General features: G+C 45.8%; 2 protein-coding genes across 3 annotated transcripts in view; one reads left to right on the top strand and one right to left on the bottom strand.

Moving 5' to 3' along the window:
- Window positions 1-6,625: 6,625 nt before the first annotated feature.
- FAM181A (family with sequence similarity 181 member A) lies at window positions 6,626-7,495 on the top strand (the record flags this gene model as incomplete). The annotated part of the gene is made up of 1 exon (XM_082058794.1): window positions 6,626-7,495. The coding sequence occupies one exon, from the start codon at window positions 6,626-6,628 to the stop codon at window positions 7,493-7,495; it is 870 nt and encodes a 289-aa protein (XP_081914920.1).
- Window positions 7,496-8,086: 591 nt separating this feature from the next.
- Window positions 8,087-14,747, bottom strand: part of ASB2 (ankyrin repeat and SOCS box containing 2) — a 35,155-nt gene continuing 28,494 nt past the window's right edge. For both annotated transcript variants that reach the window (XM_082057676.1, XM_082057677.1), the window contains one exon: window positions 8,087-13,933. In XM_082057676.1, the coding sequence (XP_081913802.1) occupies window positions 13,797-13,933 (137 nt within the window). In that variant the 3' untranslated portion in view covers window positions 8,087-13,796. The remainder of the gene's footprint in view (window positions 13,934-14,747) is intronic.

Here is a 14,747-nt window from a genome sequence, read left to right as displayed (position 1 = left end):
AGGCTCATCTCATCTCCTGTCCAGATCTCACTGTGCTTTTCATCTTTTGTCAGCTTCTAAGAGAAGGTCTTCACCTTTTCGCATGCTTATATTAGTTTCTGTATTTTTTAAATCCTTTTTGCAGCACTATTTTTTGTCAACAGGAGCTCTGTTTAGCTTTTGGCACTGAACTCATCACTGATCTTGAAATAATTACTTCAGAATTATGTAAAGAAACCTATATTTGGCCCTGCTGCTGCTTCTCAGTGCATACCTGCTGTGTGGGGAGGCAGGATTTAAACCTCCAGAACGACCAAACCAAGGCCAGGCTTATTTTTAAACGTTACCTAATTTACCAGAAAGAAAGGCAGTGGAAGACAGGAGGGGCTTTGATCATGCCTAATTATGGAGTGTAATATTGGATACATGAATACAATATTGCCATGGGTGGTTCTTTCTGCCCAGAAAAAAAATAAATTTTCCTTAAATAAACAGCTGTGTCCTTCCTGCAGCCTGCAGAAGAATGGCATTAGTCACGTGCAGTCCAACACGTAGCACAATTGTAAAGTTCACTCTATAAGACTGACAGGAGCTATTCATATCAGCCCCCTCCACCATCTGCCTGAATGGCAGGCTGCAGGGTAGCAGCGACCCCCCTTGCCGCCTCTGCGTGGCCTCAGCACTTAGTGTCTGCTCAAAGTCTGTCCCCAAGTGCAGAAAATCAGGGATTGAAAGCAAAGAGAGGATGTCACTCAGGTCAAAGCAGATTGTCAAGAGGAAAAAAGCGAAGGGGGGGCCAAAGAGTCAAAGCTTCGTCTGGTGGGAGTGCCAGGTTACTGTTCTCCTGGGAGCAGAGGTGTTGGTTCTGACAAGAAGAGGAGGGAGGGCAAAGGGGACAACTGGACAGCATGAATCTGGGGAGAAATCCCATATTCTCCCTCCTTGTTCCCTCCCTGAGCTTAGAGGAGTCAGCTCTGGGGCAGGACCCGGCTGTGTGATGGTCAGTGCCCTGGCAATACATCCCCACTGCTGCTTGCAGAGTCTGCATGCTGGGGTGTGGGAAGGGGTGCTGAGGGTTTTGGCTGTGCCCCTGTGCACACACTGTCAGACATCCCTTGGGGGCTGGTGACAGGGACCACAGACCTGCAACCACAGTCACCATTTTCCTGTCCGTGATGTCCTTCAGGTCCTTGCACTGGCAGCCAGGCTGCTAGCTTTGCCCACACCAGTTTTCTCACAGATCATTTTCATCCTCAGAGATATTTAGGAAGGTAACATAAAGGATTTTTTCCCTTCCAAAATGAACCTGCCAGTCCTGGGATGGGCAGGGTCACATTCCAGGCTGGGGCCATGCTCTGAGTCCGGAGGACAGCCCGATTGGAGACCTGAACACCATCAGTGCCCTCTCTTTGAAGATCAGACTGAATGGAGAGGGATTAATTTTCAGCCTATGACCTGTTTTTCCTTCTCATTTCCAGACAGTGACATCTCCCCTTATGGCTGGAATTCCTGCTATCAGTGCCTGAGGTGCATGGCTCAGAGTTAATACAATTCTTTCCCATTGCATTTACTCCTAAGGTCACCCAGTTCTTGCAGCATGATGTTAAATAACATCTTCCATTTTTATGCCATCAGTGCATTATTAATCTCCACTTCAGTCACTGTCAACAAGAAATCTAAAATCAAGACCCCTGAGGAAGAGCCTTTAGTGGTCTTCCTCCATCCTAATACTTCTCCTCTCCAGGCCAATACTTCTGGTTTCAACATGAGCCAACATCACCTACCCTCAGGCTCCTGGCTGTAATCAAACCCCTTTGCTCTCTCTGTTTCCAAGTGTAAAGACAGAGCAGAAGCTTAGGAAACAGCAGGTGAGTGAAAAGATGTCACACAACTGAAACATCTTTGCTTTTATCTGCCCTTAATGGATAAAGAAAAGGGATGATTCATAGTTGGCCCATCTGGGAATTTTCCAGCTTATTTTCTTATGATGTTTCAAAACAATTGGAGCCCCATTTTCCCTTTGCTTCAAAGTGAACATTTATTAGGCTCAACAAGGAATCACAGGATAGTGACCCAAATGAGGAAAAATAGTTGAAATTTTCCACAAAACAATGGAATTTTTAGCCTCTCCTCTCCTCTCCTCTCCTCTCCTCTCCTCTCCTCTCCTCTCCTCTCCTCTCCTCTCCTCTCCTCTCCTCTCCTCTCCTCTCCTCTCCTCTCCTCTCCTCTCCTCTCCTCTCCTCTCCTCTCCTCTCCTCTCCTCTCCTCTCCTCTCCTCTCCTCTCCTCTCCTCTCCTCTCCTCTCCTCTCCTCTCCTCTCCTCTCCTCTCCTTGAAAACTGGGTAGTGGTTTTTTTTTTTTTTTTTGTTGGTTGGTCTGGTTTTTTTTCTTGTTTTTGTTTGGTTTTTGTTTGTTTGTTTGTTTTTCCCCTGGTTGTTTGTTTGTTTTTTAGTTTGTTTTTTTCTTTTAATTAAGGGAGATTGCCTAGTTTAAACACCCATAGGGAAGAGATGTCCTTACCATACAGATGTGTACCTCAGGCAAACAGATGCCCCATATCAGTGAGAGCAAGAAGTCACCAAGAGGTGATTTCAGTTCAGAAAGTGTACCATGAGGTACACAGAGTTGTTACTCTGATGGCAGGGTATATCCTGTGACAACACCTGTTGCTCAGGCTAGGATGGACAAAAAGCTCTGATTTAGGGGAGGAAAAAGTCTTTTGAGTAAACTAGTGTCAAAACAGTGACTTCTGTATCATCTCTGTACTGCTCTGCTGTTCACTGAGCTGTTCTTTGTTTTACAGACCATTAAAATAACAGCAGTGATTTGGGTGTTCATGCTATTTGAGCTGCTCAGGGCATTTACGCTGGAGGGAACCCTACCCCAGCTAATGGTGTGTGTAGCAGTTAGTGGGTCTGTTTGCATGGTTCAAGCCAGCCTGATGCTGGAATACCTTTGCTGAATGGGCCCCTCAGCCTGGAAATAAGTTGTGAGAGATTTTGGTGTAGAAGTGGCTAAAGATTGACATCACTTATGGTGAGTGACACTTTAAAAGCACTTCCTAGGTATTTTTGTGTAAGAAAATCTTATTTTCTGTCTCCTTTATTCAGTTTTGAAGGAAATACTATACGTTTAGAAGACGCCTGGCTGAAACTTTGAAGTGAATGGATTTATTCTTGTGTTTTACTTCAAAACAGGAGTTAGAAAACTTCACATACCAAAAATTCCCAAGAAGACAGCTGTCAGGGAGTGACATGTCGGATATGAAGTGGCTCTCCAGCTGGTCCCTGTCTGCATGCTGGGAAGGCATGTGGAGACATTTTTTCAATTGCTGTACTAGTTTGACATGCTCACAGTGGAAAATGATGTATCATTCTTGAGCCTTTGGTTGGTGGACACTTCAAAGTGCATTGGATCCTTGGAGAGGAGTGCCCTATTGTTAATTGTTCCTTTCACATGTACATTGGGATGAACATGGCAAGAGCAGCGAGGAACAAAGGGGCTCCGGTGGCCTTTTAGAGAAAACCCTGTGCAGCTCAACCTGAGTCTGACCTTGAAAGGGTGGGTTGCTCTTGTTTTTAAATCCTGCTCGCCAGTTCATTCCCTTCCGGCTCCCCGTTGTTACTCAGCTGCAGGGGAACGGGATGCCAGAGCAGTGAGCACAGCGGGGCATGGGGAGGCCCTCCACCACTGCCATGTGATGCTCAAGGAGCTGCATCCTGGGCAAGTGTCCTTCCAGGAGGGGACAGGCACAGCTGGAGTCTGCAGGCTTGGAGAGGGCTTCTGCAATGGGTGTGTTGGAGGGGTGCTGGGTTTCCTTTATCCTCCAGTAAGCAGGCAAGCCAGATCGACCCTCCTTAGTCTAACTGGCCCACTAGCCCTCAGTCTCAGAGCACAGCCGAGGGTTCTTGAGCCCACGTGATTGGATATAAGGTCTCACAATATGTGACATGAGTTTCCCAGGCCTCTGAGGACACTTCATTAACATCTTGAGACAATCCTTTGCTTCCAGGCATCTGTCTCATGTTTCTCCGTTTCTCTCTCTCACCCTCTTGGGCAACCAGCTAGATCTGTTAAGAGATTGCACCTTGCAACATGGTGTCCAGGTTGGGTTCGAGCACTCAAGCATGGGAGGCAGCTGGTTCCTACAGAGATGTGATCCCTTGGTGTGCATCTCTTTCAATGAGCTAGACAAAACCTCTCCCTGTAGCCTCAGGTGCACAGAAGAATCTATGTTGGGTCACAGAGAGGCCAGGCCCTGGCTAGTGCATCCCAAAATAGATGCTCAGGCAGGCGACTGGAAAGCGACCCCTGCACCAGCATGAGCTGAATGGAGCATATCATGCAGAGATTTGCGTGCTGGCGTCAGGCAGGTGGTAGAGGTTGCAGGCAGGGCTAGCTGCCTCAAGTCTCCCAGGGAATGAACTGCTTCTGAAATAGAAACTGGAAGGAGAAAGGCACATTTGTGGTGGCAAATCAGCCACCATGTTATAGCCCCCTGTGGCGCCAAAAGCTCTGTAGCACCAGAGCAGGATGTCCTGGCTCCAGGCCCTCCCTAGACCTGAAACACCTGATCTGGGGCTCTGGCACATGTGGCTCAGGCCATACTGGGAGAAACAATGTGAATAAGGATGGCAGCACTGGGCACAGCAGTACAGAGACACTGAAGGGTCATCTCTGAGGCCTCTGCCTGGAGTTTGTTATAATGGCACAGTCTGGATCTTGTCCTTCTCTGAGAAAAATAAGACTAATAGAAATACAGTATAATAACTGTAGAGTGTAGCTGTTTTCAGCCATCACCAGGCATTTGATGCCTCACGTGAGTAAGCTAGCTTTTCATTGCAAAATGCCTTGGATATCAGTCACTGCTTTCCCCAGGGCATGTATATGTTTGGTCCAGAGCTGGCAGCACCTCTCTGATGGTGGGTGCACATGTCCTGTGCCCCTCTCCACTGTTCCCAGGGCTGCGGGCCGCAGAATGGGGGCAGTGCTGCTCTGGCCGTGGGGGCAGCAGGTCCCAGGCTGGCACACAGGCTGTCGCCTGCTCTGTGTTGTTGGTGTGCCCAGTGTGCAGTGAGGGCAGCCCTTCTGCTCTGCTCTCCCTCCAGCTCTCCTGCTATTAAGTTATTGCCACCCCTTAGGGACAAGGCTGCGAGAAGGCGGAGGGCTCACATGGCTCTGGATCAGTAAAGGAAGCAGCTCAATTAGCATTTCACACGCCTTTTCTTCCCTCTGTTCTTACCTTCCCTGCAGCGGGCATGCTTTCCCCTTAAAGGATTGTCCTGTTTTTGCTCCTTGCCAGCGTTGGCAGGGTGACAGTAGTCGAGTGTGCAAACTTGTGCTATTGTCCCCAGGCCAGGGGGAGTCATGGAGACCCACTAATATGACACAGGAAAATGTTTGCTGATGGCAATTCTATGGGCTTTGTCTAACTCTTTCTCCATCATGACGACTCGATTTAAGTCTCTAACTGTTTGACTACAGATGCAAGAGTACTATCCAACTCCATCCTTTTGTCCGGGTAGTTTGAATGGGTAATTCAGCTTTTGTGTAACTCAATTGAGGGGGCAAACATAAAGACAAGATTCTTGAGCGCTCAAGCTCCCTTTCCATGGATATCTGCACATCTCTTTAGAGATTTGTTCCTTTCCTACCTTTTTCTGACATCATCCTCCCCTTAAAAAAAAAAAAAGGGCTCTGATGGGGAACGGTTAAAAGTAGGCTAGCCCGGTCCCCCGTATTACATTGTCCTGTGCCAATGAAGCATGGTTAGTATCAGTCCCCAGACAGCTTCAGAAACTGTGGAGAAAAGGGTGTCTAAACTTTCCTAACTCATCCTAAGCATTTTTGCTTTGGATTGTGTCATTTTTAAAATGAAAGGCCTAAGTATGGGTGAAGAGGATAGGGGAGAATGGTAGAAATTGTGGGGAAATGATTGTATTTATTAGCTGTCTTTCTGTGGCTGTCCCCATGGTGACAATTTGTGATGGCAAAGAATGCTAGGCGGGGGGAGGCTGATGCCTGATTGGGATGCTTTGTATTTGGTAAAGTGGCTTCTGATTGGCCTGGGAGAGCCCCGAACTCTCCGGAGTCGATATTCATTCAGCTTGCTCAAGTGCTTGCTAAACTGCATCCAAACACTGGCGGGCCCCGGCTGCCTCCGCTGAGGTTGGCGGTGTGTAACCTGCCTAACGAGATTAGCGGGGAAGGGGCTCTTCTCCACAGCGACGCCGCAGCCGCCAGCACCAGCGAGAAAAGCCGCCGCACGCCGGGTGAGTGTCCACGCTTGCTTGCAGGGAGGCAGGAGTGGCTGCCCCGGCTTCTTTCCACCTAAGCACTATCTAACGAGATTAGACACTGGGCTGGCAGGCATTCATGGGCCAGTGCTTGTACCGGTGTGTGCTGGGGCAGTGGTGAGAGGCGGTGGGCTGTGGGAGCACAGCAGCTCCGATGGGAGCTGACGGACAGCTTGTTTGTGTGGCTGGGAAGTTTGACATGTCCTTGCACCCTCTCTCTATTTGCTTGGTGCAATTTGAACCACAGCTTCCCACTCTAATTCTGCCCATTGTGCTCCACAGGTTTGCCAAGGTTTGTCTGAAGGATTATAAACTTTTCATGGGAAACTCTGCACAGCGCATCCAGTAAGATGGCATCAGACAGTGAGGTAAAAACCCTACTGAACTTCGTCAACCTGGCCTCCAGTGACATCAAAGCAGCTCTGGATAAGTCAGCTCCTTGTCGCCGGTCAGTTGACCACAGAAAATACTTGCAGAAGCAGCTCAAAAGGTTTTCTCAGAAGTACTCACGGATCCCACGGTGCCACCCCAGCAAACCTCCTGAATGTGGCTGGCGCAGGGGGCCTGAGGACCGGGGCCGCGGCCCCCAGCCTGAGGCACCTGATCCCAGCCCCCATGGTGGGGCTGCCACTGATAAGGTGCTGCGGACAGCCGAGCTGGAGGAGAGCCTCACGGGGGAACGGGTTTTGCAGGAGCAAAACCCCGAGGCCTCCAGGCCGGACCAGGTGCCCATGAGGAAGCGACAGCTACCTGCCTCCTTCTGGGAAGAGCCGCGGCCAGCCCAGAGCCTGCCAGCAAGGGCCTTCCCCTCCAACCCCGAGGGGCTCCCAGTCTCCAGAGACCCTCCACCCTACGAAGGGAAGAAAAGCAAACGGAGCTCAGACACTGCCAGCCCAGAGAGCCCCCCTGAGTCTGCCCTGCACACTGGGGAGAAGGACCCTGCCAGGGTCATCTCAGGCCGGGTGGGCACCTGGACCTGCTGCCCCTTCCCATGCCCCAGGCCAGGAGTGTACCAGCCCCCGGGGAGCCTGCCCCCATCGCCCTTCCTGGGGCTGGGGCTGTGGAGGAAGAGTGCAGCCACGCTGCCGGTGGAGGTGCCACACTTCTGCAAGGAGACTGACGGCACAGGGCAGAAACTCTACAGGCCCGTGGTTTTGAAACCCATCCCCACCAAGCCTGCTGTTCCCCCGCCAATTTTCAATGTTTTCGGCTATCTTTAGTTGCAGCGAGTATCAGAGTTGCACTGAATGTGGCAGCTCCTGAGGGTGAACTGAGATGTCTGGTCAGGCACTGGGTGGGGTGGTGGTGGGAAGGAGGCCGGGAATCGCACCCTCTTCCTCATGGGCGGGCTGGACTGAAACTGTAACTGTTGGGAAGATACTCAGGCTCCACTGTCCTCTCAGTACACGGGTATAAATCAGGAATAAGCCTTATGAAGCGAGTGGCACGGAGCATGAGGCAAACCAGGGCTCTTTCATGGACGGGCATTGTCTAAGCCACAGCGAGCGGGGCTGCGGGCCATTCACAGCCGCACTTGTAACACCTAGGAGACCTCCTCCATGTGGGAACATCTTTCTGGGGTTGCCTTGAGGCAGCAGCAGCAAAAAGAAATGACTTAGACCCATTCAAAGAGTTTTTGTACTTCAAAGTAATTCCAGAGAAGTCAAGATATTCAGGTCACTTCTTTTTGCATGCAAGAGACTGGAAGGACAGTATTTAATGTAGAAGCCACGCTTGTGAATTGATTTAAACTCTTCTTGTATGTAAATACTGAGAGAATTAAAAGAAAAAAGATATGGGAAGAAAGGAGGTAATTTTATTTTGGTGATTGTGCAAATGCAGTCTGTTTATTTTTGCCCCAGTGGGTAGACACAGGTTTGATTTGCAGCTGGTGGTTAGATATGAGGGCTGAAATCTCTGCGTATTCAGACTGATATAAATCAAAAACAATTCTTCTGGGACTGTGAAATTAGCTAGTGTTAAGCTGGTGCAAACAAACAGCATGAATTTCTGCATCAGGAATTGTTCTGCATCAACAGAACAAGTGAGAACTTGTGTAATTAGTTGAATACAAAAACATAAAATAGAAGAAAAAAGTGTGTAGAATAGCCTGCCTTGATTTCTGGCTCACAGACATATTTTATTTTGCCTGATTTTAAGATGCTGTCACAAGACTTGGCTGTAAGTCATTTGCCTGATGTTTTCCCAATTATTTTAACAAATCAGCATTAGAAAAGTTAACAGGAGATTTTTTTAAGTTAGATTTCTCTTAAACCCATGGAGAAAGTGGTGCTAAGGACAAAACGTGATATCTGAAAGGTTTAATACTTCAGGCCTATGTATCTATTCAGTTATACTGGAGTAAATCACTTGAGGTCAAGAAAAGTATATTATGGAAGTGAAAAGGGCCAGGGAATGGACACCTGTGATGTCTCAGGTGTCTTCTGCTCTCACTGAAGCTAATGGGAACTTCTCCCAGGATTCAATAAAAAGTGGCCTCAATCAGCTTGGCCTCTGGCTAGTATAGCTCCCCATGAGTCTTGGTATCTCCAGAAGGGGATAAACAGGCAACATTTCTCCCTAATACATTGCAGTCATGAAAACAATATCATCTTAAGCAACTGTAGACTGTAATTTTGGATATTCTGATGGGGCTTTCTTGGTGTTATATCACTACTTTGCAACTTTTGTTAGAATATGAGCTACTCTCAGGCTAAAAATAGCTCGTTCTTTCCCCAAACCTCACAGTATATCCCCATAATGTTTACTTTCATGGAAACAACAGCTGTAATGCGCTAGTCCAGCAGACCAAAAGTAGAAATGGAGGTGGCTTTCATTGTTTTTTCCATGCTACCAACACTTAATATACGTATCACGCCTGTATAGACTACTCCTATAGGAGAGCAGGAAATGGCTTTGGTATCACATACCTGCAATTACATGCAAGGTGCAAGGTGGTAAAGAGCTGATCTAAAGATTAAAGACATCAGGTTAGCTCATGATCCAGAAGTGAAGATAGGAATATACTTAGATATCTTTTCTTTTTTTACTTTTTGGAAGAAAAATTCCATGAGGAAACTCTGTCTGTCTCCACAAGGAGACTCTAAGAGAAACCAGAGGCAATCCCCCCATTTAAGTGGATGGGAGGAGAACTGTGGCTCTGAATTTACAGAGCTGTAGGCAAGGAATTTTTTACATTGAAATAGGGGTGCTTTCTCACACCAATAGCTCTGTGTCACTGTTGTAATCCAGATGAAGCCAGATGCTGAACTCTGCCTCAGTGCTATCAATGCAGAGCAGCCTCCTTGGCATTGGTCTGGATTTCCATCTGGGTGATCAGAGCAAGTTGTGGAACGAGCCACAGTTATTGCAGTGATTGCTGTGCACAAGTGTCACACCAGAACATGGATTTCTATCAAAATTAAAATACTTGGCAAAGTGGGTACCCTCTGTAGAAATTTTATTTCTGAAGAAATTCAGAGAAAGGAAAGAGTTAAAATCAAGTGTCTACCTTCTGGGTATTAAATTCTTTGTTTTCTTCTTCTTCCTTTATACTGTTTCTTATTTGAATGTATGTTGCTGTACATTTTCCACGTAGTAGAATAGCATGTTTTAAAGTTACAATGAGGGATTGAACCATATCATTCCAAATTACCTCCAACACACAGATATTTATGCACTTACCCTCAGATTTAAACTGATGTTACTTTAAAAGATCCTTAAAATCCTTTGTGACATGGAACTTTCCTCCCCAGCTCAGGGCAGGCAGTGGCCTTTGCCAGGGCTCTGAACTGACGCATCAACAAAGTAAAACACAAACAAACAGAAGAAAATTGTTTAGAAATCACTGAATGGGGATGTGTGAGACTTTCCAAAAGTTTTGCACAGAATAGCAACTTTATCTGCTCTCTAGCAATACTTACCGTTCTCTCACCACTGAGAGTAACATCAAAATTATTAATTTTTCAAGCTTGGATTGATTCAGACTTTCCCTGGCTATTTTTTGTGTTTGGTTGCTCAATGTTGTTATTCAGGACAGATGATAGCCCTTCAGAATCTTCTTGTTTATTCACACTTTGTTTGAAACATAACATTTGAGAGCTGCTATTTACTACAACAATGCAGATTCAAACTGTTAAAACCACAACAGCTTTTATAAATAATGGGAAGGGACAGGTAAATGAAAAAGCTTTCATATAAAATGAAATAAAAAATGAAAAAAGTGCACAAAAAACATCAAGTGAATTGCACATGTTGCAGTAAAAAAAGTACAGTAACCTGATCAAGAAATATTCCTAGAACATTTCACATAAAGTCATAATCTCTGAAGGACTCTATCTATCGCACTCAGTAAAAACAAGCCACTTTACCTTGCACTAGAACTACTGATCTGTTTACAAAGCCTGGTTTGTTTGGGTTTTGGGGTATTTATTTTTTCACAGTAACTCCTAGATAGATGCATTAAATGCATATTGAATTTGTGCAGATTCAGTATGGTGCACAAAATATTGTGTCAGTGAACATACTGGAGAGGTAGCGGGCTCCATTTAGTATAAGTACATGTAAACCGAGTGTGTATTTGCTGTAAGGATCAAGCAGAAAGGACTTAGTAACATTGAAATTACCTGATTCCCCCCACCCCAAACAGGCTCTTCTCTCCTCAATTTCTGTGCACAATGTGCCCTAATCTTTCCCGCAGTTGCGGTATGTTCCCATCAGACCAGTGCTCTCCAGCTCAATGACTCTCCTGCTCAGGACTGATGGTTGACAGCAACCAGGACATGGGTCTCCCAACAGAGATGAAGGTCTCTTGGTTGAAAGAAGAAATGGATTTTCAATATTTTCTCCACTCAAACCCAGTTTCGACTTCTCCAAGGACATGAAAAGACACTGCATTTCATGAGACTTCTGTGTGCATAAGAATGTTGGCTCAGGGGAAATTCCCAGTTCGGGAATGAAACTTCACCCCTGTGGTTATTCATGCAGTTGGTGATTGTGAATCCTCCTATCAGTCAGCAGACTCCAAGGCTGTCATTGTACATCAAACAAGTGCCTAAGTAAATGGTCTCCACCAAACCGTGCCTGTATCAATCACCCTCTACTACTCTGAATGTTACACTCATTTAATTTCAAGACATTTTCCTCTGATTTTTACCAGTGTGAATAAGACCCAGACCTTTGCTGCTCAGCCTGATAAAGTGAGAGATGCACAAACTCCACAGGTGGCTTTTTATCTCTCAAGTTATTGCTTACCAATACAGGGCCTTCACTGGCAAAACTAGTCTAAAGATTTTCAGTTCCCCATCCCTTTCCCTCTGCCCAGTAGTTCTCCAATCTGAAGCAATTCCCTGTTCGTGCTGCAGGAAAAAAGGGATTAGACCGTAAACTGGTAGAAATGGAAGGCACTGGTCAAAATTTCAGAAGTGAAGGAATCTCACCTGACTTTCCAAAGCTTTGCATGAAGATCACTGTTCAGTGTGAACTGAAACTCTGTTGGTTTTCCAACTTCTTTTGCATTTCAGAAATGGACAGCTATGGACAGAGTGCCTGTAGCTATAACCAGTTATTTTGCTCACATCCTGTCCCACAAGTGCCAAACACATTTCCCACAAAACCATCACAGAATCTGAACTTCTGTGCCCAGGCAGACTTGTATGTGTGCAACGCACTTTTAGTCTTGTGTTAAGGTATAAAGCTCCACACAAATAAAATTCAGTGCAATGTATTTTCCTTACTTACATTTCTATCTGATTCCATGGATGGTATGCAGGCCAACAAACAAAACCAGATCTGTCAGGTCTCTGGTGGGGAATCCAAACAAACCATGGTGCACAGCTCGTTTGTCACCTAAGGTAAGAATGAGTGTGCTTCTAGCATAAGATCTGTAGAGATGCAGTTCCAAATTTAGGGTCTTTCATCCTTCTTTAGGTTCCTAGTCAGGAATGAGACACTGGTCAAATCAGTGGTTCAGCAAGTCACACCTGTCAGCTGAGCTGTAGTCACTGGCAGTAGCCGTTCATGAGCTCCTCGGCCTTCCCAGCTGTGAGGGAATGTGACTTGTTAAAAACTTCAATAAAAGAATTTCACGGACAATTATAGTGGTTCAACTGATAGATGGTAACTTGTTAAGCTGCCATAAATCAGTTGTGGATCTGAGCTGTAAATAGGTGACCTAATTTTCAAAGAAGCTGAGATAATAACTTTCATCAGTGTCAAGGGGAGCTAATGGATACTTCAGACTTCCAAGGTCAGGAAATTCAGGGCTAAATCCTAAAATTCGTATTCTACCTCGGTAATATCTAACACCAAATGGGGTCCCATTGGCTTAAGTGGAACTACACCTGGTGCAAGCAACTTGGCATTGTTCAGGCACCTGAATAAGGATTTGGAAGCCTAATTCTGGGTATTTGTTTTCATAAATCTCAAAGTCTGACTTTTGTAATTTTAAAATAACAACTCTTTTCTTCCAGTGGTGGTATTGTTACAGCCACAGAGGTCCAAGGAGGTAAGAGAGGCTGGGTTTTGTAGGGACAAGATCTTCTAGTGGAGCAACAGTTAAGTTTAGTAGTGTTGCCTCCTTCTGTGTACCTCTGTTCTCCACATCACTTGCTGTACATGTTCATCTAGGGCTTTATTCTGTATTCTGTTCTGACACCACCTTCATCATGGAGTAAAGCTATTGGTTACAGAGCAGCTACTACTAATTTACTGATTTACACACACACCCCCTGCCCAGAAAAAAAAAAAAAAAAAAAAAAAGAAATTGAGCTCAGAGTTGCTTTCAAGTACCCAGTCTAGGAAATTCAAGCAGAATTTCACCTACCTCTTATTGCAAATGTAATACAACATGAACCGTATTTAGTATGTGCAAGTACAATTCTTACATGCTTTTTAAATAAACCTTCCCTCGAATTTTAAAGGAATCATCATTTCTGGATTTTAGTCTATTAAAAAGTTGTGAGCTTTGAATGTTCAGAAATCAAGTACTCTGCTCAATATAAAAGGTCAAAAAAATGAAAGCAAAAGTGTTAGCAAGACAGTGCAAGTTATCAAAAATCAGCAACCAGCACACTTAGCAGAAATCCAAAAAGTAAATATAAACTAAAATAAAAATCTCAGTTAGTGAAGGCAATGTGATTGTTTTCCCAAATACGTTGACTCTTGACAATTTCTATATTGTGATCACAGCAAGGATGCTAAGCTCCATCACAGCCTCAGGATGCCCTTGAATTCCCCATTGATATTTGCTTCAGCACTATTTGTTTTTCAGTGTTGACTTTCATTTCTTGTTCTTTACAGACAAAGCTCTGAGGTGAATCATATGTGTTTTCTCTTGGAAAACCTAATAACAGTCCTGTGTCTAGCTCTCTGTCTTCTCCATATTTCTCTTAGATTAGTCACTGGAGGGTGCTTGACCAAGCCAGCAGCGATTCCTCCCCACCACGCAGAGGTTCGCCCTCGCCATGCTGATGACACTGCGTGCCATGCCAGGAAGCTGCTGTGTGTCCAGTGTGCCTGGGGTCACTGTGTGTAATCGTGCTGTAGGTATCGAATCAGTCTGTCTGGGAGAGGCAAGGTGTCGAGGAGTTTAATGCGGTTTCTTCCAACAAGGCTTCGTACCTTGATGCGGCAAAGGTGGGAAAGAGGTCGTGGAGGCTCTGAAAGACAAGCAAGTCAGAAACATGAGCATAACAGGTTTAAACTTGAGAGGGACAGCTTGGCTTGGCTCAGTGGTAAGAGGAAAATGGGAAGGGGAATGAAAAAAAGGGGCTTTTCTGTAACGGAGTGATTATGTGTCTGGCAGCTCATCTATTCATAGGGAAGGAAGCGAGGCCAGAGGATGGGGTGCCGCATCCCAGCTCAGCCTGAGCAATGGGCTTTCTAAGAGGATTTAAACAAACCACTTCACAGTACTCAGGTTGCCCAGAAAGATATTACTTGCCCCATCCCTGGAAACATTCAAGGCCAGGCTGGACAGGGTTCTGAGCAACCTGATCTAATTGAAGATGTTCCTGCTCATTGCACGGGGGTTGGACTAGATGACCTTTGAAGGTCCCTTCCAACCCAAACTACTCTATGATTCTATGAGTCTACTCAGTCTTCCCACTGAAAATAAAGGCAATATTTACCAAATTCAGTGTGGTGCCAGAAAACTAATTCTGATAATGTCTATGAAAAATTTGGATCCTGAGGGAAAGGATGTTTAGGAAAGCAGAATATTAGTAAAGGCTTTAAAGGCCACTGGTGTCTGCTGGGATGCTGTGGAGATGGTCATGCTGCCTGCCTGCCCTGTCTGACTGCACCCCAGTTGCAGCCAAATGGGTTTTCCTGTGCTGGCAATGCTCATTCCCATTGGGTCAGATCCACAGCTGATGTGCATTTACCATCACAAGAGTCAACGACACCCCAGCCATTTCTAGTGCCTCATATCTGGTCCAAAATGTAATTCAGTCTCAGCAGGGAAATTCTATC

This window comes from Streptopelia decaocto, assembly GCF_964273445.1.
Source record: "Streptopelia decaocto genome assembly, chromosome: 7".
Taxonomy (NCBI): domain Eukaryota; kingdom Metazoa; phylum Chordata; class Aves; order Columbiformes; family Columbidae; genus Streptopelia; species Streptopelia decaocto.
The sequence above is the reverse complement of the archived record's forward strand: the minus strand, read 5'-3'. Positions and strand labels throughout refer to the sequence as shown.